Source organism: Phycodurus eques, chromosome 18, assembly GCF_024500275.1.
Source record: "Phycodurus eques isolate BA_2022a chromosome 18, UOR_Pequ_1.1, whole genome shotgun sequence".
Lineage (NCBI taxonomy): Eukaryota > Metazoa > Chordata > Actinopteri > Syngnathiformes > Syngnathidae > Phycodurus > Phycodurus eques.
In genome coordinates, this window is record NC_084542.1 from 18,267,596 (window position 1) to 18,291,128 (window position 23,533).

At 48.6% G+C, this 23,533-nt stretch overlaps 2 protein-coding genes across 2 annotated transcripts; one reads left to right on the forward strand and one right to left on the reverse strand.

Annotated features, from left to right (window-relative positions):
• Positions 1-255: 255 nt before the first annotated feature.
• On the reverse strand, positions 256-5,664 carry LOC133417276 (sphingosine-1-phosphate phosphatase 1-like). Its single transcript, XM_061704904.1, has 3 exons — positions 4,824-5,664; positions 3,466-3,555; positions 256-2,526 (listed from the first exon to the last, which is right to left on the reverse strand). The coding sequence occupies exons 1-3, from the start codon at positions 5,460-5,462 to the stop codon at positions 1,975-1,977; spliced, it is 1,281 nt and encodes a 426-aa protein (XP_061560888.1). The 5' UTR covers positions 5,463-5,664; the 3' UTR covers positions 256-1,974.
• A 1,588-nt stretch (positions 5,665-7,252) lies between these two features.
• LOC133417398 (potassium voltage-gated channel subfamily H member 5-like) lies at positions 7,253-21,889 on the forward strand. The gene is made up of 12 exons (XM_061705140.1): positions 7,253-7,371; positions 8,336-8,459; positions 8,821-8,927; positions 9,030-9,158; positions 10,534-10,649; positions 11,428-11,820; positions 11,897-11,989; positions 12,382-12,811; positions 15,907-16,106; positions 16,395-16,647; positions 18,645-18,841; positions 20,398-21,889. Exons 1-12 carry the CDS (start codon positions 7,299-7,301, stop codon positions 21,325-21,327), a joined length of 3,045 nt encoding a protein of 1,014 aa, XP_061561124.1. The 5' UTR covers positions 7,253-7,298; the 3' UTR covers positions 21,328-21,889.
• Positions 21,890-23,533: the final 1,644 nt, after the last annotated feature.

Here is a 23,533-nt window from a genome sequence, read left to right on the forward strand (position 1 = left end):
ATAATAGTGGTGATGGAATACAGATTAGACAAAAACAATCAAATATCATTTGGAATACATTCATGTTTTAGCAAACACGATTCATCGTTTGGCTTATTCAAAGCAAAGTGACGGTGATGCAAAAAAAGCAGTCATCGGAAATTCATGTGAAACAAACTAAACGGAACATTTGATTGTGTGGGGAGTTGCCAGTGGATAGGAAGTGTTTTTTGTTTTGTTTTTTTGTTCCCCCCAATACTTCATGGAAGATGAAAAGCAGCCATGTGTGTCTGGTTTCCTTCTTTTGCCAGTGTGTTCTCAAGTGCTTGTTAGTTTTTTTTTGTTTTTTTTGTTTTTTAAAGCTGTTTACATTGTGCATTTTTCAGACTATTTCCAGTACTGTATTAACAGCAGCGTCATCCACTTCAAGACCCTGTAAAGTGTATTCTGAGATTTCTATCTAAATACTGTATGATACATGTTTAAAGATAATTGCTGAAAATATGTGCAAAAGGTTTTACGCCATTTCAGTTTTCTTGATTCTTTGGGAGCGCAGCTGAAACGGTGCTGCGTGACGCACTTTGGAGTGCGACCCGAGTCGCCCCTCCCCCACCATAGAAGAACTTGAGCCCCTTCATTTGCATCAGCAACCAGCTAGGCCGCATCAGAGCGGCACGTTGTCAGCATTGAGTGCATGCACACACACAGAAAGATGGGAGAATGAGGAAGGGAGAATTTTTTTTTTTTTTTTTTTTTTTTTTAAAAGTCCGACTTGACACTCGGCGTGTGGACAGGGGCTTCAGGCTGGCCTGGCCGCTTTAGAGCGCCTCGTTGTCGGCCGTGAGTGCACACGTCACGCAGAGAAAGACGGAGGAAGGAAGATTTTATTCTTAACGAAAACGTCAGACTTCCCAGCCAGTGTGTGGACCGGGGCTTCAGGATGGCATGGCCACTTTAGAGCGCCTCGTTGTCACGGTGTGGTAAAGCCCCCCGCGATGAATATATTCCAGCCACGGGATGCTTTAATATATATATAGATATATTTCTATGGCCTAAACATTTAGTTATGCACAGACATAAGAAAGATGCTCGACAAACTGACGTCCATTTTCCAGTTCGCAGAAGTGGTATTTGATTGACAGTTGACAGTTGTGCAGGCATGGCTTCAGTAGATTCAGTGGACACGCCCACAACGTTTGAGAGGAGAATACGGCTTGATTTTTCAGTCTCATTTCATATGATTGATTTTTTTTTTTTGTAATCATCCAAATTTGAAAGGGGTTGTTAATGACTCTTCTCTGGTGTGTGTCAAGACAAGACCTATTTATTTACAATTTTATGAAAATTGTTTTTATGCAAATAGTTGGGTCTCTGAAAAAGAAAACGACTCAATTGTTTATCATCTGCCCATTTCGGAAAGTCTGTCCGCGACGGGCCGTTCTGAATTTTGCTCAATTGCGAGGCCGCAACGCGACTCATATTCAAAATAACCGACCCCAGACCGAGTTTCTACACATGCGCAGGGTGGATATTTGGTTACATTTGGTCAGCGGCAGCACTCGCGCATGCTTCAGTTATTTGCGGTCTGGACACACAGGGGTGAGCATCTGAGATAAGCATCGAGAAGCCATCGCTTCTTCACAACACCCAAGGTCTGCCCCCGGTCGTCATGGTGACGAAGGCCGTACTCTGCATTTGCACGAGCCAGGACCACGCCCCCAAAACCGAGTGATGTCAAACGGAGTGGTACAAGTGGATATTAAGTGTGCCGTCATTCTTTATGTAGTATTTTGATTAATACATTTTGTTAAGACACCTGGGAACTTTTTTAAAATAGTGCTATAAAGCATAATCAAATAATCACAAAGAGCCAGGGATATGGGGCTTTCGGGAGAAATTTCAGGACGACGCTCAAATATCACCAGATTGGCATTCACCCCGTATATCGGTGGGTAAGAAATCCAGCAGTGCACGACAACACCGCCGGGACAGCGCTTACGCCAGGTTTACCAGCTTGAAGAAGAGCGGCACCACGCACACGCACGTGAAGCCGACCACGCTGTAGACGATGTAGCGGTACGGCAGTTCCACGGCCACGCGCTGCCTCGCCCGCCTCACGTCGTCCGCGGGGAGGCCGGCCAGTCGGCACAGGAACGGGATGGCGAGCGCCTTCATGGCCGTCCGGGTGAGCAGGATGACGGCCACCCCGACGGCGAAGCGCAGCAGGGAGCGGGCCGCCGCGCCGGCAACGAGCGAGGGCGCGGCTAACGGCAGCGAGGACGCCGGGGGGTCCGCCGTCAGGCCCAACCGGAAGTTGACGTGGGTGGCCAGGGCGGCGCCGGCCCCGGTGCCCAGCGCCTGGGCGGTGTCCCCCCGGGAGGTGCTCCAAGAGTCCAGCGAGAAGGCCACGAGTCCGAGGCCGACGTGCGACACGACGATGACGAGCGGCGCGTACGCGTGCGTCATGTAGAAGTCGTCGATCTTGTCCAAAGTTTGCTGGAAGAAGGCCAGGATGAGGAGGCTGCACAAGAAGCCCGTTATCACCTCCTGCAACGTTCACAAACAAATGACTTCACTTTGAATCTGTTTCCATCCACAACTCATGCCGCAGTCATCGTGTCCTGTAGGCGCCGCCGTGGTCCACTTACGTCATTGCTGTGGAATCGGTAGGAACAGCTGACTGATAAAACAATGTTTGCATTTGATAGGAACAAACACGAGTCGCTTAGTGATCAAATAAGGATACAATCAAATGTTATCTGGGCCACGTTTATCAGTTCTTTCCATTACAAGATTACAGGTTCAGTGCCGATTAGTGCTAAGGAACCATTTTTTTGCTGCACAGCTATAAACTGTCATTTAATGTATGGCCACTGTGGTAAACATTGTATTTAAGCTAAGTTAACTCATTCACTGCCAGCCGTCTTCAAAGCAGAGCTCCCCATATTGCCGGTCGTCTTGGAGCATTTTGATCTTTTGAGCCACAGAATAATGTGGTCTGTGACAATATAAACACCAAACTTACCTAACCAAAAGAAAGCGCAGACGCTCTTCATTTACCGGGAAATAAAGCTCATTTCGACCTTTTTCAGTTCTTCAGTAATCAGCAGTGGAACATGTCTTACGAACAGCAATTTCACAAACAAGCTGGGTGAGACCCTCTTCCACAACTACCAGTTGAAAAACGTATTTGACGAATATAAACGTCGGTGGCAGTAAATGATGGGATTCCAGTTGACAAATGTAAATGTCCACGACAGTAAATGAGTTATTGTAGCGTTGTTGTTTATGACTGATAATGATCGTAGATGGTAGTTTTCGATTTTGTGACATTTTCTTCGTTGTTCCTGGAGAAACTGGTCCGACTTCTCTGTCAGTCTGATGTCTAAAACACGTACGGGTCATTTGCAGGACACAACATTAGGAACCATATTGACGTGCAGTGTGAGCCCCACTGTCGGGTACTCGTGCTGTGTTGCCACTTACCAGAACCGAATGCATGCCCATGTAGACTCTGCTCACACACACCAGCACGCTCCAGCACAGAGCCACGCACAAACCCAACACCAACGGGTACTGGGAGACAAACAAAAATAACACATTACAAACATACACAGAGGAGGAATTTTTCTTGTCGAACTCTTATTCGAGTGTCTTCTCCTTCACTGGAAGCCGCCCGTCGTCGCATAACATGCACTCTGTCGGATGGTAGGCATTGCACGTTGGCAAAAGAGCCGTTCAGATCTTTATCGCAATGGCCCGAATGCGCTGGGCTCGTTTTAGAAACAGGAAGGCGCGGCGCGGCGCGGTGCGGCGCGGCTGCCGCGTCTGAACAATGACGAAGGCCCACCGACATTCGGACTGAATTTCTTTCCGCTGCCCTGACGATGACATGTTGCAAGACCTGGCAGACTTAAAAGTGGCTCAAGCTGGTGGACAGACAACGGCGAAGTAATGGTTAGCTGCGCGCTTGCTACCAGTCGTGACGATATGCATTTTATTTGAATTGTCACAATTTAAAGCAGAGGTTTGGTTGTGAAATTCCCGTAGACATTTACGTTCGTCGACTAGGATCCCAACAGTTCACTGCTGCCGACGTACGGTGTATAATTGTCAAGTACGTTTTTCAACGGGTAGGGCCCGCTTGTCTGTAAAATTCACACTTTTAAACCACTTTTAGATGGGAGCATGTCGTCACTTTCAATACAAGATCAGCACAGCTTTTTAGTAGTGCTGTTTATGCAGGAATATACGATAAGGACTTCATACAGGGTAGGGCATCAATCGCAATAAGCGGTGAACATTCGCTCGGGGTAAGCGACTGGCTTCCTGTTCCTGTCGGCTCTTTTGAGTTTGTTGTTCAAAACAGCATTATTTGTCAGTTTCCCCCCCCCCCCCCCGCCCCCCGGAGGACAGTCATCAACTCTGCCTAGCAACAAGTGGTAAACATGGGTCGTAGTTAACTAGTTTTCCAGTCTGGTCACACCCTCTCGTCAGGTACTGTCAAGTTAATCATGTAACTGCTGCTATTAGATATCAAAGTGGGATTTATGAGCATTTGAAAGGCGCACTCGGCAACGTCACATTCACTGTTTGTGTTCTTGTCGACATTATTAAAAGATGATACTCATTGGACATTTATAGTTACAGCCGCATGTCATACTTTGGATTCACAAAAGATAACAACGCTCAATTTTGAAGTTTGTCTTTTTTTGTATTCATCTCTTTATGCAAACCTAAATGTTGTAATATGATGACTTCTACTTTATTTCTCGCAAAGGACTTTTTCTTTTGTTACAGCCGCAACTGTGACATGTTGCGTTTCCCCGGGCGGCTGTTTTGACCTGCCAGCGTCCGTAGGTGAGCATGAAGAGGCCGAAGGGGACGGCGGTGCCCGTCATGGCGTGCGTGGACGGCATGCTGTACTCGGAGTTGTAGAAGACCTCCACCTTGACCACGGGAGGCGAGGCCGGCCGGGACCAGCGCACCATGTCCTTGGTGGACTGGCCCACCATCAAGTTCCAGGCCCACACCACGATGAGCCGGCGGCTGACCAGGGCGTCGACGTTCCAGAAGAGGAACGGGAAGAAGGCGATGAAGAACATCTCGTTGCCCAGCTCCGTGCCGAAGGTGAACAGATAGAAGAGGAACTTGTTGCGGATCAGGAACTCCTGGCCCACGTCGCCGGTCAGCGAGTTCCTGCGGAGGGGCTTGGCCCGGGCGGAGCTCTCGTCCTCGGGCCCGGGCTCGCTCGCCTTCCCGTTGGCGTGCACGGCCGCCCCGTTGCTGGCGTCGTCCCCGGGGCTCCTCCTTCGTAGCTCGGGGCGGTCATCGCCGTCGCCGTCGCCGTCCTGCGGTTCGACGCTCGCCTTCTCCGGAAACGTGCCCCGGACCCCGCAGAGGTGCTGGAACCTCGCCACCAGGCGGGGGTCCTGGAGAGAATGACACGTCTCCGCGAATGTCTTGACGACGCCCGTCGCCATCGTGTCGAAAGCTCGTTTGGTCGGTGTTCGCGTGAATCCAACACACAACACGGAGGTTCATGCAGCAGCATCCAAAGTGCAATATTACATCACGGAGCCGGGCCCGGTCCGCCCGGGATGTCGCTAACTGCGTCAAATCCGGATTGTGGCGGCCCTCTTCTTCGGTGGTACAGCGTTTCTTCTTCTTCCACTGCTTTACCCGCCACACCCACTTTGTTCTTCTTATCTCCGCGCGCCCTCTGCTGAAACTACGGAGCATTGCACATTACACCAAAAGAAACGGGGGCGGATGGATGATGTAAGAATGGAGAGCGATAGATAGACATTCAACTTCCCTAGGATTATGGACATAACGTAGCTGGTTTTGTATCATATTGAACCACAAGAGAAACATTTGCAGACACAGCATGTAGCCTGTTAATAATATACATAAACTTTCATTCCCGATTTAAAAACTCTAGAAATGATAATGAAGAATGCAGCCCTATGGGGGGCACAAGCCAGTGCAAACTGTAGGCCGCTCCCAAGCCCGGATAAAAACAAACAAATGCCAAACCAATATGAATATGAGCCCCGCAGGTCGACGGCGCCGGTGGAAATTCAGCTACTGTGGGTCGAAGTCGAAGAAGAAGAAGAGGTGGAAAGCGGGTTCTTCTGCAGAAAGAGAAGAGGAAAGCACAGAGCCGAGAACTGAATGTGGGGACTTCGAATGTTGGGACGATGACAGGAAAATCTCGGCAGTTGGTTGACATGATGATCAGGAGAAAGGTTGATATATTGTGCGTCCGGGAGAGCAGGTGGAAAGGCGGTAAGGCTAGAAGTTCAGGGGCAGGGTTTCAATGATTTGACCACGGTGTAGATGGGAAGAGGAATGGAGTCGGGGTGATTGTAAAAGAAGAGTCGGCTAAGAATGTCTTGGAGGTGAAAAGAGTATCGGATCGAGTGATGAGGTTGAAACTTGAAATTGAGGGTGTGATTAGTGGCTACGCCCCACGGGTAGGATGTGACCTGGAGGTGAAAGAGAAATTCTGGAAGGAGCTCGACCAAGTAGTGGGCATCCGGGAAAGGAACTTGCAGGGACAGATGGTGGTCGACTTTGCAAAAAGGATGCAAATGGCTGGAGTGAACACTTTTTTCCAGAAGAGGCGGGAACATAGGGCGGCACATGATTTGGACACGTCCGGAGGAGAAAAAGTGAGTATATTGGTAGAAGGATGATGAGGATGGAGCTGCCAGGCAAGAGAGCGAGAGGAAGACCAAAGAGAAGGTCGATGGATGTCGTGAGGGCAGTTGGTGTTGGAGAGGAGGATGCAGGAGATAGGCCGACGTGGAAAAGGATCAGGCGCTGTGGCGACCCCTAAAGGGACAAGCCCAACGGAAAAGAAGAAGATTGAAGTGATCATGAAGCTAGATCTCCGTGCACGCCAATCGTTGGGTTTCTCTCCACAAAAGAAGCGATGACAAGACTGGAAATGGAGTTTTCCTAATGCAAAGTAATAGCTTTTGTTCGCACGTGTAAGTAGCCGCCGAGTGCTCGAAGCAAAAGGCAAAGCGACATTTGGGCATTATTACCTTGTTCAATGTCAAACGAGTGTTCTCGTTGAAGTATGTGACTGACGCGATGGAGTAAGGGACAAACCAAGACAGCATCTACTTTTAGTTTGAAAAGCCTCAGCCAGAAACGCATTGTGAGCGCGACTCCAACTTGCACGGCGGCGGCGGGCACACTTACTTTTGCCTGACTGAGTGTTGAGGCTCGTTCAGCTTGATGCCAGCTTCATCTTCCAGAGCAGCGAGCAGCGAGCAGCGCCGAGTCTCCGCCCTGCAGCCTGCACCATGCACGGGGGCAAAAGAGGACTGGTGGCCCCGCAAAACACCTTTTTGGAGAATATTGTGCGACGCTCCAGTGGTGAGTTTGACTTTGGAAGAATGCCGTAAGTGTATGAAACGCTTGGATAGAAGCTTTGAAGTCAAACTTCAATAACTCAAAAGGGAAGGTTTTGTGAGGCATCCCAAACAGCAAATGTTTGGGACACTGCAAGTGACTGCAAAAAGGTGGATGAGAAGAACATGCAACATCCAACTGCATTCTCTTGACGCTTGCAGGGATGATCCACTTAGTTTAAGAGGCGGCCTATATGTTGGCGTGTGCCATCTTAAATGCACTCGCTGCTATTGGATCTCTCAGTCGCGGCTGCGTCAGTGCTGAGCGATGCGTACGGTGTCTTTGCAATAAAATGGGCTGGCAGCGCAACTGTCGCAGTAGCGAGGCTTTCATTCACACCGCTCGGCAGCATGCGGTTGAAAACCACCCTCTTCATAAATTCCCCTGCAAAGTAGTTTGGACTCCATAAGCATACTTTGGACCAAATTGCTGCAATGACTGTTTCAAAATTGGACTCTTCCACAGCCGCTGACATTTATTCTGACGCATACGGAACGAAACACGTTTGTTGAATTAGCCTCGACTTTGTCCGCGCGCTTGAAGCCAATGCACGGCAGCCTAAAGTGTTTTTCCCCCCGCCAAACGTCCAAAGTCATTAGGAGCAATGGTTTTTCACTCCTCAACATTTGCTTGCTCGGGAACTTTCGCAGCTCCTCGTGCATTTTTAATCGAGGCCGCGGCTGGAGCATAAACATTTTATCAACAACTATTATTGCTGCTTGAAATTTGGATGCGCTTTCGTGCTCCCCCCCCCCACATATTGTTTCAATTAAATACGTTTATTGTCGGCGTGTTAGAGGGTGAACGTGTTTGTATGTTATAGAATCAATAGTTCACCTGCTATGAGGCCAAATTGATTGCAAAATGTACCAAGTATGCAGTGTCAAAGTATATATTTTGGAGTTTCTGTTGCTGTTTTTTCCCCCAGAAACCAGCTTCTTGCTGGGAAACGCGCAGATCGTGGAGTGGCCGGTGGTGTACAGCAATGACGGATTCTGCAAGCTGTCCGGCTACCACAGAGCCGAGGTCATGCACAGGAGCAGCACGTGCAAGTATATGCTGGCTTGTTTTTCGTTGTCGTATGTACACATTTAGTGGCGTTCTTATGGGGCTGCTGCGAAGGAAGTTTGAAGGCCTCAGTGAGAATTGAAGATATGAGGCCTCAGTGCCACAAAGTGGATGGGAGGGAGGGAGGTTGGTAGCGCGGGTGGATGGGAGGATCGATGGATGGATGAAAAACTGCCTGAATGGATGGAAAGGAGTGATGGATGAAGGGCAGGATGGCTGAACGAATGATAGCTGATTGGCCGATGGAAGGAAGGACAATGGATGGATGAATGGCGAGAAGGAGGGAGCGGCGCCACTGCATTATTGTGCTAAAGGGAACGAGGTGTTGCGTTCCTCCGTTTGAAGCTTCATGTACGGAGACTTGACCGACAGGACGACCGTCGACCACATCCGACAAACCTTTGACGGCTACGAGTCCAACTTCTACGAGGTGCTGCTCTACACCAAAAACAGTAAGCCTCGCTTTTTTCCGGGGGCCGTACGCCGCGACGACCCGCACTCGGACCTTCTCCTCCTCATTTGGTGTGTTTGTTTGTTTGTTTTTGTGGCGGCAGGAACGCCCATTTGGCTGTACATGCAGGTGGCGCCCATCCGCAACGAGAACGACAAGGTGGTGCTTTTCCTCTGCACCTTCCGAGACATCACGCTCTTCAAGCAGCCCATCGAGGACGAAGCCGCGCGAGGTGCGACGCCGCTCGTGCGTTGACGGGGGCAAATGGGCCGTCCGTGTACCAGTGCGCCGTTTGTCCTTGGCGCACAAGCCGGACCGAGAATTTCAAACGGTTTTGTCGAGGCCTCCGCTGCGGGATGGTCGGATGGATAGAGGGAAGCGAGGATGGCCGGACGATGGGCGGAGGGAAGGGAGGATAGAGCGAGGATGACGATGGATAGGGATGGAAGGATGACGAGAATGAAGGATAGAGGGAAGGAAGGAAGGAAGGACGGGTGGATCAAAAGAAGGGAGAATTGCGAGATGGGCAGATGGGTGAATGGAAGGATGGTTGATCAAAGGAAGAAAGGAAGGATTGGGGAGGGACAGAAGGGGGCGACGATGGATGAATAGAAGGATGATGGATGGATGGATGAAGGTTGGATGATAGGAAGAAGGCTCCGTTGTGGCGAATTGTGTTCCCGGTGAGGCCAAAGAGCGAACTAGCGCCTCGGTGCGGATCTGAAGAAGATCGAACGATTGCTCGACGGTTTTCGGCAGGCCAGCGGCCGCGCGTTCGGCCGTCCCGGACGGGTTCCGGCCCTCCGACCTGCCCGACGTTGATTGACTTTGTTTTTTGTTATTATTATTATTATGTTTTGCAATACATTAATCAGAACATGTTTAATGCATACGTTTTGAAGATATCGTTTCATTCATAAAGGAAGAAAATCCACTTTTATTTCAGAAAATTGTACATCCTTATTTTAAAAAATACGCCAATCCCCTAAATGTTTTGATATTTGAAATTTTGAAAATGACACAAATTGATTAAAACAATTTAAAACAAAGCAAACAAAATGTACTACGAAGAAATCTACTTTAAAAAAAGTATACGATAAATGTTTAAAAAATGAATGAAGACACCAAAATAAGTAAATCAAAAGGAAATCATAGAATAATCTAAAATAAAAACAGTGACAGGTTGAGGCGGGGACAAAAAGTTGGTTGTTTTGTATTTACAATCAATTTTCCTATCTCAAACGCTAGGAATTAAACATTCATAACATTTTAACAAATAATTCATCTTAAATGAAATATGATCGATTATTAATACAAATACACAATTTATAAACTAGAAAATAATCAACTATAATGTTTTAAAAATGGATAATACATGTACATATTCAGTAACACGGGGTGATACCTTCCGTTGCTTTCCAAGCCAAATTTGCTACTTTTGGCGAACTCACATTTGAGGCAGTTTTGACTTCCTGTTTATGAGCATGCTCACTACTGCCCCCTGACTAAGCTTCGCTGCAATTGCACTCACACGTGACGCTGCCCAAACGATACAACCAAATAGTATGGCTACAGTCATGTTTTTCGGGGGGTGCGTTTGTGTTCAGGATGGACAAAGTTCGCCAGGCTGACGCGAGCGCTAACCAACAATCGCAACCTGGTCCAGCAGATGGCGCCCCTGAGCAAGACGGAGGTCAGCCACAAGCCGTCCAGATTGGCAGAGGTGGGCAAATAAATGATGCAGGTCGTTTTTTTACGTGCTTAGGCTTGCGCACTTTTCATCTACGCATATTCTCCCCGTCCGTACTTCTAGCACACCCACCGCGCGTAACCGAGAAATTCATTGATTGAATTCGTTGGCTGGCTGGAAATTGTCGAGGGTGGGATTTTCCTGAGACTTGCGAATGTCATTGAAATCCGTGAGAAAAATCAAGCGCACTTCAAATATGAAAATATTTCAAATTGCGGATGTGTTGTCAGCCAGTCGAGACGTGCGCTCTGCACACGAGCACTTTGAAGACCAGCGTGTTTTTTTGGGGGGGTTCTGTAGGAAATAAATCCAATAAAAGCCATCGAATCAGAACACCGCGCTTCCTTGCGCTACGGACCGGCCGAGCCACTTCATCACGTAGACCTATTTTGACCACAAATCAAAGCAAATGTCGAAGTCTTCGCCAATAAATATCATGACCGAAGCCCTTTGACAGCAGACTCACAAATCTTTTTGGTTGAGTCTCTCGACATACATTTGATAGCTTTCTGGAAGCCGCTGACAACGTGTGGCGACGTCGTAACCGAATCCAAACTTCAAGCGCGACGAGATGTTTCACCCGCACGGTGCAGAGAAGGTTCCGAAAGCCAAATTTGACAGGGGACGCCCACAATTTGGGCTCGCTCTAGCCACAGGGTGTAAGTGTACAGAAGAAAAGCGAGCAACTAGAAATAGCAAACTGGACTTCACTGCAGCTCAGTTTCACGTGGTCTTTTCTGGTCCACGTAAGGCCCTCCAGCTGGGCTCCGACATCCTCCCCCAGTACAAGCAGGAAGCCCCGAAAACCCCGCCGCACATCATCCTGCACTACTGCACCTTCAAGACCACGTGGGACTGGATCATCCTCATCCTCACCTTCTACACGGCCATCATGGTGCCCTACAACGTGTCGTTCCGCACCAGGCAGAACAACGTGGCGTGGCTGGTGCTGGACAGCGTCGTGGACGTCATCTTCCTGGTGGACATCGTGCTCAACTTCCACACCACCTTCGTGGGCCCCGCCGGCGAGGTCATCTCGGACGCCAGGCTCATCCGCATGAATTACGTCAAGACCTGGTTCGTCATCGACCTGCTGTCCTGTCTGCCCTACGACATCATCAACGCCTTTGAGCATTTCGAAGAGGTGAGTGCCAACAGCCACGCTCGGGTTCCTTGCCGGCGCCGCTTCAACGTCTTGCGCTTGATCTCTCTTCCGCAAGGACTTTGTGACGCCGCCGTCCCCGCCGAGTCATCTTCGCGACTCGTCAAACTTCCACAGGAACGGGACCAGGACGGAGGACTCGGTTCTGCCAGTAAGGGACTTTTGCTCTTTAACGCCGCTGCAATCCACAGACAAAACTTTGGTAGGCCACATGACGGGAAAACCGCAGTTTGGGGGGACAAATAGGAATAAACGGCATGATTTTACCCACCATTCTATCGGTTTTATGCAGTAAACGAAACACACATTGATATACAATACGCCAGTTGACCCAAACAAACAAATGAACCCATTTGGGTTCCCTTGTTGGCATGCTTCATCGGCACATAAAAGACGAAATGATGAAACAACCAAAGCACACATCACCACGAAACAAGAAAAAGGTCCAACGCCATTGATCTCGGTGTCGGTAGCACAGAAGTCTGGCATTTAGAACAGACTTTCCGATATCCACTGAAGAAGATTCCTTCCTTTGTCCCTCAGGGTCTGAGCAGCCTGTTCAGCTCGCTGAAGGTCATCCGGCTGTTGCGCTTGGGCCGAGTGGCCCGCAAGCTGGACCACTACCTGGAGTACGGCGCCGCCGTGCTGGTCTTGCTGGTGTGCGTCTTCGGCCTGGTGGCCCACTGGCTGGCCTGCATCTGGTACAGCATCGGCGACCACGAGGTCATCGACGAGACCACCAACACCATCAAGACGGACAGCTGGCTCTACCAGCTGGCGCTGAGCATCGGGACGCCGTACCGCTACAACGCCAGCGGCACGGGGCGGTGGGAGGGCGGCCCCGACAAGGACACGCTCTACATTTCCTCGCTCTACTTCACCATGACCAGCCTCACCACCATCGGCTTTGGCAACATCGCGCCCACCACCGACGGGGAGAAGATCTTCTCCGTGGCCATGATGATGGTGGGATGTAAGTACGCGACTCTCTTTGGATTCCTTCCGCTGAGCCGCCGAGAACTAGAGTGGGCTCGCTCCGTTTTCGTCCTTTTAAGTTCCCGGCACAAGTGAATAGAGAAGAGGCTCGTCTTTCGGATGAAAACAGTCGCCCCTCGCCATATTGCGGATTTTAAAATCGCACGTATCTCATTTCATGTCGCGGGATTTCGTGGCGATCATTTTTCCACAAAGGCGACTATTACGGCAAAGTGTCGTAGCAATAAGTCCAAGCCGGCGGCAAAGAGTTTGGAAAAGACAGAATGTCCAAAGTTTGGGATCACGTCACAAAGAAGATCAAGTGTAACGTGTCCGCTGCAAAAGACAAAGGAGAACTAACTGGCTTATGCAACAACACGTCAACAGAAAGGTAAATATGATTAGTTAATTACCGCCGCTAATTGGAACAAATTGTAAATTGATTTACCACATAGTAGCAATTTGCAAATTGACTTTTTTTTTTAAAAACCTTTACTCCATTATTCAATGAAAACGTGCCTGTTTGCTGTTTTTGTGCCATGTCTAACATCAAAGTTGTGCTTTAGTGCCATCTTGTGGCATCTCGGTGCCAATGAACTATTTTTGAAGCGAGGTTAGGAGCTTCTATTATTTGGGCCAAAGCCCGAGGGCAGGGGGGGGGGGGTCACGGGCCACGTCGTAGTTATGACTTCCCCGGGAGGGCCGCTACCACTGCGCACCCCTAAAGATGAAAGATGACCTCATATTCTGTAAATACATCCGGTATTGACGAATAGCCGGTTTTGAAATCAGAAGCCGATCAAAACATGGAGGATTCAAAGGGGGATTGGAATATCTCGATGGGATGACACCAGAACACGACGAGACATTTTGATTTGCTTATGCGGGCCACATAAAATGATCAAATCCTGTCATAGGATAATATTTGGCCGTGCGTTTGTTGGCTAACGGGCTACTTCCTGGTTGACAGGTGAGGACGCAAGACAACAGGACCGTATCGTTTTTGATTGTGGGGCGGGAAAATTGTGACTGAAGTCATTTTAAAAACGCACCCTTTGTGGTACATGTCGAATGACGTTAGGTATTGGCCAATGGGAGTCTACCATTTGCATTCAAGAGTTTGGGGGGGCTGTGACATTATGACTGGAATTGAGAAAAAGAAAACATAATGGAACCCATTCTGTTCCTCTTTCTCTATATATGTGATCGTAAATTTGCATGTCTGAAAGTGAGCCCCCCCAACATGTGCCCCCCCCCCCCCCCACCCCACACACACACACACACACTTGCCAGTGTTAGGTAATAAACGGAGAGCAGGCGACACCGGGCTGGTGTTCCCATCGAAGCCTGATGAAAAGTGACATGTGGAGCACACGTGTGGCTTGGGTGGGGGTCTCTCAGTGGGGGGCCGGACGTCATCCCCGCCCCCGCTAGGGACCACCGCTTCGCGTACATAAACGTAAACGCGGCGTTTAAAACGACATGGCGTGGAATTCTATTTGACGTGAGAGATTAGCAAAAGGGCGGTGTGGTAGGATTGCAGGGTTGAAGGTTTGAATCCTGCCGCAGAGGAAAGGAATACAAGCTCAATTGATCGGTGTCTCAAAAATGTGGGTTTTGAAATAAGGATGGTAACGTTTGTGAAATGAATAAAAGTCAAATACAAATAAATAATAGTGATGCAGTGCAATTTTTATTCAAATAAAAATAATCATTTTTATTGTCATGCTGTTTCTCCAAATACTGTTTGTCAGGTGACATTTTCGAAGGAATCAAATGAAAAACAGAACCAGTGGAATATTTTGGAAAAAGAATCTTTGTAAATGTATACAGGGAGGCCTCATGTTTGGCCCAATCGGAAACTGAGGCTAACCCGAAGAAACCTTTTGAAAAAACCGGTAGCGATACCGAAAGCACGACCGCCGATCATGTTGTTCACCGAAGGTTTTTGCACGTCAGCCGATGAGCGTTCGCGCCGGCCTTTGGCCGCCTCCTGTGCGGCATCACGGAAGGTGGCGCGCTAACGACAGTGAGGGCGACACAAAGTGACAGCCGCGCTCGGAGCCTCCCCGCCCCCCCTCCGAGTACGACACCACCAGTACGCCGGCGGCGCTGTTGCGAAATCACGAAAGCTCCCCGGTCCGCACCAGTGTGGGCCACAATTACCACCGATGAATGTCCCGCTACGGATACGGTGATTACGCGAGGTCGGCCGGCCCGAGAGGGAGCGCGGCGCCCGCGGGCCTCGTGCGCCGGGCGTACAGTCGTCGCCGAGCGAGCGGCCATCTCGCCGGATATGCGTCTTAACCTCTTTCCCCTCCACTGGCTCCGCGCGCCCGGTCCGAGACGCTGACTGACTCTTTGAGGTCACCGCAGGCAGCCAGGACCGCTCACATGGCCGCCGTGCATTACAAATGATAATATACAACGCTTGTTGTCTTCTCTGGGCGAACGTGTGTGCGCGCGGACTTCCACTTCAGCTTAAGTTCGTGCTGGGAGACATCCAAGTACAAATACAGCACTCCCTTGACGTACACGTTAGATTTGTTCGGTGACAAAACTCATAAATCCGTGACAAATCTATTCGTCAAGTCCTTTTTTAAAACAGGTCAGCGTAGAAGAGCCAGCTTGTCTGTGAAATTCGGGGTTGTAAACCACTATCGTGACGAACATATTCCTGAAGAGGGCAGCGTCCCATCGCTTCAGACTTTTGAGAAAAAGATGAAGCTTCGGAGGTGAACTTCTGCTCGCCGCGCCAAGGGTGGGGGAGAGGAACGCCAACGCGTTGGAAGTCGGACAACTTTGGGCACCTCGCGCTCGAACGGAGTCTGTACCGTGTATGTGTGCTATAAACAGAGGGCAGCGTGTGTCACCGTGTTGAGAAAAGATGAATGACGAGCGGTGTGTAAAAAAGCCAAAGACGTTCAACTCGAGCCGTGCGCTGCGCCACCGTCGCTCGTCCGTCAATACAATTATTTTGTCAGTCTTGTTTTTGTTGACATGTAAATAGCCCCATACTACAAGCACGGAGATAATGAGGTTTTATTGATTGCGGTCTAATACCCACGTTATATTTGTCGCTTTACCTTTCAGCGCTGCTGTACGCCACCATCTTCGGCAACGTGACCACCATCTTCCAGCAGATGTACACCAACACCAACCGCTACCACGAGATGCTCAACAACGTGCGCGACTTCTTGAAACTCTACCAGGTCCCCAAAGGCCTCAGCGAGCGCGTCATGGACTTCATCGTGTCCACGTGGGCCATGTCTAAGGGCATCGACACGGATAAGGTACCCTTCGTCACTCTTATCATTACGGCGCCCCTTAAAGGCGCAGCTTAACACAAATAGTGTTCCGCCTCCATTTGTCAAGGCTAGAAACCGAGCCCTTCCGCGAATAGCGAAAATGTACGATTCATCGCTGCACCTCCTAAAAAGATCAGTAGTTACCTACAGATGCCACAAGATGGCGGCAAAGCACTACGACTAGTCGCTAACGACTACTTTTCGAGTGAACCTCGGTGGACATCTGTACTTTACACTCAATGAGTTTTTCTTTGGGTTTTGTTTTCTTTCCAGGTGTTGTCCATCTGCCCCAAAGACATGCGGGCGGACATCTGCGTGCACCTCAACCGCCAGGTGTTCAACGACCATCCGGCCTTCCGCCTGGCCAGCGACGGCTGCCTGCGCTCGCTGGCCGTGGAGTTCCAGACCACGCACTGCGCGCCCGGCGACCTCATCTTCCACGTCGGCGAGAGCGTCGACACGCTCTGCTTCGTCATCTCCGGCTCGCTCGAAGTCATCCAGGACGACGAAGTCATCGCCATACTCGGTAGGAACTGCAACGGCGATGCTTGAAACACCTCGATATTGTTTCAAATTCATCTTACAACATTAGCCTAAAAAGCAAATGGCTTATTATAGCTAAGCACATAAATTATACTCCAACAACTCACACTCACGACAAATAAAGTCAGTGACCGCTAACGACCGTTAGTGAGCCCCGACAAGGATGCTAGGCCAGGAGTACACGAGTCATTCAGCCACGTCTCACTTTCACGCTTACCGAGTTGAAAAATAAAACTACTGACTGCTAACAACCGCTCGCGACCACTCGTGATCGCAGGTGGCTGCTAACGATTGCTAGCGACCACTAACAACTGCTAACAATAGCTATTGTCAATACCGCTAGTGACTGCTAACCACTGCTTTTAAATCTCTATTGAGCGCTAACAACAGATCTAAGGCCCGCTAACCACCATTTATTTGTGATCTCTACTAACAGCTGAGGACAACTATTAATTGCTAATATCAGCCAACAATCACTATTGACCACTAACGACCGCTGGTGAGCTCTGACTGCTAACGATAGGTAAAGACAGGTAAAGGTGACCTCTTATGACTGCTCGTGATTGCAAATGACCTCGAACAAACCTGCGAACGACAGCAAACGACGACTAGTATTTGCTCACAACTAAGACGTGCGACGTCCGTGAGTGTCTGGGATTGAGCTGTGGCCAACAGCAGCGGCTTGAGTGAGCTCATTGTTTCTGTCCTCCCAGCGTCCACTAAACGACTAAGAAGTGCATCGTTAATTGTGGTTCTTCTTTCTCACATTTGAGGGCATTGCGGTAAGGGTACTGTGAAGTGATGGAGAATGCATTTATATGATCACAGACATTTTTTTCCGTGTTCCAAAAGTAAGAACACTCAGTGTTTTGCTTGTACTCTCAAGATTGACTTCGCAATGACGGTGGCATTCATTTCATATCACTTCCTCCTTGTAAAGCCGAAGCTTGTGATTGGCTCTCTCTGGTCATGTGCCATTCCGCTGTAGTCTCAAACGTGACATTTTTTTCCCAATATGACTTCCAAGCGCCATCTTGTATGCAATCTATTAGTTTGTTAAACTTTTGAACAATGTCATATATATGTGTATATATATATATATATATACACACACACACACAGATATACAGTGGGTATGGAAAGTATTCAGACCCCCTTAAATTTTTCACTCTTTTTTTTTATATTGCAGCCATTTGCTAAAATCATTTAAGTTCCTTTTTCCCACATTAATGTATACACAGCACCCCATGTCGACAGAATTTTGGGGGGGAAATCTTTGCATATTTATTAAAAAGGAAAAACTGAACTATCACACAAACCCTTTGCTGAGTATTTCGTCGAAGCCCCCTTGTGAGCTCATACAGCCACGAGTCTTTTTGGGAATGATGCACCAAGCTTTTCAGACCTGGATTTGGGGTTCCTCTCCAGTTCTGTCAGGTTGGATGGTGAACGTTGGTGGGCAGCCTTTTTCAGGTCTTTCCAGAGATGCTCAATTGGGTTTAAGTCAGGGCTCGGTCTGGGCCATTCATTGTTCTGAAGCCACTCCTTCGGTATTTCAGCTGCGTGCTTAGGGTCATTGTGTCGTTGGAAGGTGAACCTCCATCATTCCCTTATCGGGGTTGTCGTATGAAGCCATGTTGCCTAAATTGCGGACATTTGTCACGAGTTGAACGTGGCATCATGTCCGCATGTGTGTACATGTACAATGCAACAAATACAACATATTTTTTTTATGTATTTACATGTCATCGTGTTTTGAGATCAGATTTTGTGTTGTCAAGAACAAATAATGATCTGTGGTTTTAATCCACTTTTTTTGGGATGCATTCGTTCTCAATTAAGTCATGGAAAATATCAACGTAATGAGTTCTTACGACCTCGAGAAAGTCATTGATTTGAAAGTTCACCGGGGTAACTTGTGATTGTGAGCGAGTACATTTGCCAAGTCATCTTCCCAACACCGGTGGCGCTGTTGTGTAGGCAAAGGCGACGTGTTTGGCGACGTCTTCTGGAAAGAGAGCACGATGGCGCGAGCGTGCGCCAACGTGCGTGCGCTGACCTACTGCGACCTGCACGTGATCCGACGAGACGCGCTGATGCGGGTGCTGGACTTCTACACGGCCTTCGCGCACTCCTTCTCGCGCAACCTCATCCTCACCTGCAACCTGCGCAAACGGGTAACCGACGCATACGCAAACTACACGCTAGATACGTCTCATTTTATTGGTGGTTAAATTATACAAACCATTTTTTGACATGGTTTTATTGTCCACGACAAGTTCTTTGATAGTCAATCTGCGCGCCTACAAAACTGGCAATGCGTCACAAAATCAGACAGCAGATGAAATCATTTGACTAATTATATACAATTTATCCTGCTCATCTAAAAATAGATACTCATTTGACAACATTTCATAATCAATATTTAAATATTTTGTGTTCAAGGCAAATCATGTGGTGGGGTGGCACGCTAGCGCCCTCTATTGACCAGCCATCACCGATCCCACTTCAGGCATTACATTAAAGTAAATAATCACGATGCAAATAAGGTGCAAAACATATTTAATCGAGCTTCCTTCTCCAGGCTTGACATATTAGCCTTGTCCACATACATTATTCTCATAGGAGAGAAATAACATGAATGATTTCATTCCTATGATCATTTATGTAACAATTGACGTCACGGAGGCTCTGGAGTCAAATGTAAAAGTTGGAAATGAACGTTTTAGAGGACTAGCGTTGCCCCCGCTATTCCGCAGTTCGTCGTCGGTGCCCCTGGAATATTGCAATTGTTTTGAGCGATTGATTATTTTTTTTTTTGTATGGGCTTTTTAAAGTGTACTTACAGTAGTTACTGTAATGCCCTCGAATGTGGAAAAGGAGAGTCACAGTCGCCGATGCGCTTTTCAGCCCTTTGTGAAATGCCGGGACATCAATCAAACATCAACGCACTCAAAGCACACTTGTGCAGAAGCTGCTGTCGGCCACAGCTCACACCCTGACACTCACGCAGACTCGCCGGTGTCACGCGCCACCACCGGGCCCCGCCTCTTCAAGGCACACGCTTGTACACAGAAGCTACAATATGTACACTTTTCTATGCATTTGATGTTTGCGATGAGTTTTTCATTGCAAATGTTTTTATAAGTTTAAATATGTTGTAATAACTACCACTGTAGTTCTACAACAAAAAAAGTGTTTAAATGCACATTGAACTTTTAAACATGGCAAATAATTAACGACCACGAATCAAAAGCCTATTATTCAATGACAGCAATGAATTCACAGTCTGTCATGTCAACGAATTGAGAATTCAACACGACATGCTGCTAATTAACTGGCGTCATGAATTGCAAGAGGATGTACGAGGTTAACATTGCCAACGTTTGTGCCTGACGATCACGTTGGACGCAAATGTTTTGGCTCCGTTGTTGCGTCATGGTCCCATGAAGGACCTCCCCCGGGGAATTGCTGCTTCCGGCGCTTGAATATTTCAAGCGAATGCAAATGCAAATGCTTACTTAGCTTGAATGCTTTGGAACAACAAAAGTGCTGTCGTGGTTGAAAATACATGACTGAAATGATATGAAGTGTACACAAGAAGCACTTTGAGCACATTCCTGCTGACTCATTGGTTTAAGTTGTGAGGTCCGTTGTGACCCGGCGACAACGTTCAAATGTTTGATTACAGTTCATCACGTTACATTGTCATGTCCCGCTGGCCTTTTTGCAGGTGATCTTTCGAAAGATCGCAGACGTCAAGCGGGAGCAGGAGCGCCGGAGGAACGAGGTGGCGCTCTCCATCCCCGACGACCACCCGGTCCGGAAGCTCTTCCAGAGGTTCCGGCAGCAGAGGGACGGCCAGACGCCGGGGGAAACGTCCCCGTACTTCGATGGCGACTGCCCGCAGGAGAAGCCGCCGCACGCCGACGCAACTCGCGGCCGAGCTGAGAAGTCCGAACAAAACTGCAGCGCGGATGCCGTGGGGTCTCAACCGAGGCCTTGCGCGGAGAAGCCGCCGAGCCAGGGGGTCAACAGAGTGGGGAACGGGGCGACTAGGGGGGCGGCCGCCTGCAGAGGAGGGGCTAGAGGGTGGGCAAAGTTTAAAAATGCCGCCTCAGCTGCGCCTCCTCCTGTGGTCGGAGAGCAAGACAAAGGCCACGGCTGGGCCAAAGGATCTCAGTCGTCGGAGCAAATAGCATCCAACAAGAACCAGAACCAGGGGGACGGCGGGGAGGCTGGGATCACAGGGGGCGGCGCCGACGCAGGGGAAGCCACCGCCCTGCATAAAACGGACTCGTGCGACAGCGGCATCACCAAGAGCGACCTCCGCATCGACCGAGTCGGCGACTCCAGGAGCTCCTTCGAGCGCAGCCCCAACGAGCGCAGCCCCATGGAGCGGAACCCGTTCGGGCCCGGCGGCTGCGAGCGGGACCTCCCGCAGGCCGCGCTGTACGAGGCCAAGGTGGAGCTGAAGGCCGACATCCGGACGCTGGGCGGCCGGCTCGCCGCGCTGGAGGCTCAGGTGGGCGAGATCCTTCGGCTGCTCTCCGTCAGAAGGAGACTCTCGCTGCCGCCCACGTCCTCGCCAAGGCCCAGGTTTAGGAACCAAGACTCTGTTGCCGCCTTGGTTAGACTCCGAAAAGACGACGGGCCCTTTTGAGGGAACCGGTTACAAATTTGAGTCCTCTACACGGGTACAAAGAAGGACCCCAGGAAGCATTAGCTAGCTGGCCTGCCAAAGAATTGCATGAAAACAATTTTAAAAAACACGTGACGGGGATTTGACTGATACAGTACAGTTGCTTTGGCAGCATGTTGTGGCATCTCCAGGCACTAGAGGCACCTGTTTTTTTTTTTTTTGGGGGGGGGGTGGTCATCAATGACTATGTCGATCACAAAATATTTAGAATTGCCATTATTAACAGTTAAAACTGAAAATATATCACAAACTATGATCCCAAAACACTACCCTTCAAAATAAATCAGCCTTACAGCTGAATTGCACATGTACATCTCTCTCCGTAATTTCCACTAACAATCCAGGCTAAACTGATCTCGTCTCATGCTCGAGATGTATCGACTCTGCCGCCTCGGACTTCATTTGGTTTTTGCATTATTCGTGATGTCCCTATAGGGTCAAAAAGGCTCAGTTGAATAGCTGACTTGAAAAAAAATGAAGTAATTGTAGAGGGCGGTCACTCACCCTGGTTTCCAGATTTTAGGGTAAAGCAAGAAGTAGCCGAGTAAAAAAAAAAAAAAAAGTCGGAATCGGACTTAAATCCGCATGAGCGAAGAAATACGGTGGCCCCAAACAGGTACCAGGTACCAGGTACCAGACTGGGGGAACCCAAGAGCGATAAGACAAATTCTTGACTGGCCTCAGGTGCTACGTCACCGATGACACTTGACCTCCGCCGAGGTCAAACAACCCTCTCGCTTAATACCCTGCAGGCGGCGCTCCATCGGCTGCGTTCGATCGCTCGGTACACCGCCGGCAGCCAAACGCCAAAATCATATCACGTGTCCTCACCAAAATCGTCTTTTTTCGCCATCCCGCTTCCCCGGCGGCGGTACCGTTAACGTGCTTATGAAGGCTTTTGTTGACGCGCTAGCCTGACGGGAATGCCGTGTCAAAGGTCAACAGCTCCCCTGCCGCTTCAAGGCTGACTCATGGAACTGTACGTCGGCGTCGGTGCCTTAAACCTCAGTGATGCTTTGTTGATGAAGCTTGAATAATATGTTGCCATGTGTCCGGTCCAAGAGTAAAAGTGGATTTTTCATGAGGTTCAAGTTTTCATTTTCTTATGACTTTGTTTTTCCAAATTCTGTTAGTTTTAACTCATTTTTAAAGCCCGTTTGCTACTATTTAGTCTTTTCTTAAAATAATGCTGAGCTTGAATTTTTTTGTAATAGGGGTATTTCTCAGGCATCAGATTAACACATAGTAAACCAGTATTGCCAGTCAACTACCCTGAGAATGCCGGATCTTGGAAGCTAAGCAGGGTCAGTCCTGGTTAGTATTTGGATGGGAGACCACGTAGGAATGCTGCGGTCGGTCGGTCGGTGGGCCAATCACCCGCTCCCGTAAAATCCTACAGATTGCGGCCTGTTGTGCCTCGTGGCACTGAGATCGCTAAAAAACAGTATTGTGTAATAAAGACGGTACCATTTGAAGACAGATGAACAGTCATCCACAAATTAAATATAAAACCTGGAGAGAAAAAAAAAGGATTTTCACAATAATTAAAGTTCGTTTTAATTACTTTTGTGAACAGACAATCCAATTTCAGTTTACCCAAAAATGTTTTTTCAATTCTGGATTTATTTCATTTGTGTTTGTTGATGATAATGACGCAAGAAGTGTTTCCCTTACGTACGTCTATGAGAATGGTTATTAGTTGCCGTAGGCACGTTAACCAGAAAAGTGGATGCAATAAAGTGAATGCCATTTTATTGATTGATTATTATTCACGATAAATCAGTGCAGCAATGCAGTGTCACGCTCAGGTAGTTTGGAATTGCCGATTTAATGCCAACATATCTTTGTCTAGTGTGAGAATGGATGGCGAGACGTATCGGGTTGAAAGCAAAAAAAAAAAAAATGCAAATCTGGGCCTGATGATGTCATTTGCTTTGTGTGACAATCCATTTTTGTGAGCACGTGACCTCTCCGCCGCATCGTTGTACATATTCTAGATTTGTAAAAGGCCTCGCGTGTATCCAGGGAAGCTTTCTGTGCTGATGTGAGAAAAAACAACAACAACAACAACAACAACAACAAAAGAAAACAAAAAACGATACCTGACCACCAGCTGTTCTTCTGTCTCTTATTATTTAACTTAGCAACAACATTTTAAGTCAATATG

Excerpts from the sequence above, each read along its gene's own strand:
- LOC133417398 (XM_061705140.1), top strand. The coding sequence starts at position 7,299 with ATGCACGGGGGCAAAAGAGGACTGGTGGCCCCGCAAAACACCTTTTTG. Across the intron at positions 16,107-16,394 it reads AGGGCATCGACACGGATAAG|GTGTTGTCCATCTGCCCCAA; the intron begins GTACCCTTCGTC and ends TTTTCTTTCCAG. Across the intron at positions 16,648-18,644 it reads CGAAGTCATCGCCATACTCG|GCAAAGGCGACGTGTTTGGC; the intron begins GTAGGAACTGCA and ends GCTGTTGTGTAG.
- LOC133417276 (XM_061704904.1), bottom strand. The coding sequence starts at position 5,462 with ATGGCGACGGGCGTCGTCAAGACATTCGCGGAGACGTGTCATTCTCTC. Across the intron at positions 3,556-4,823 it reads TCACCTACGGACGCTGGCAG|TACCCGTTGGTGTTGGGTTT; the intron begins GTCAAAACAGCC and ends TTTGTCTCCCAG. Across the intron at positions 2,527-3,465 it reads TGGGCATGCATTCGGTTCTG|GAGGTGATAACGGGCTTCTT; the intron begins GTAAGTGGCAAC and ends TGAACGTTGCAG.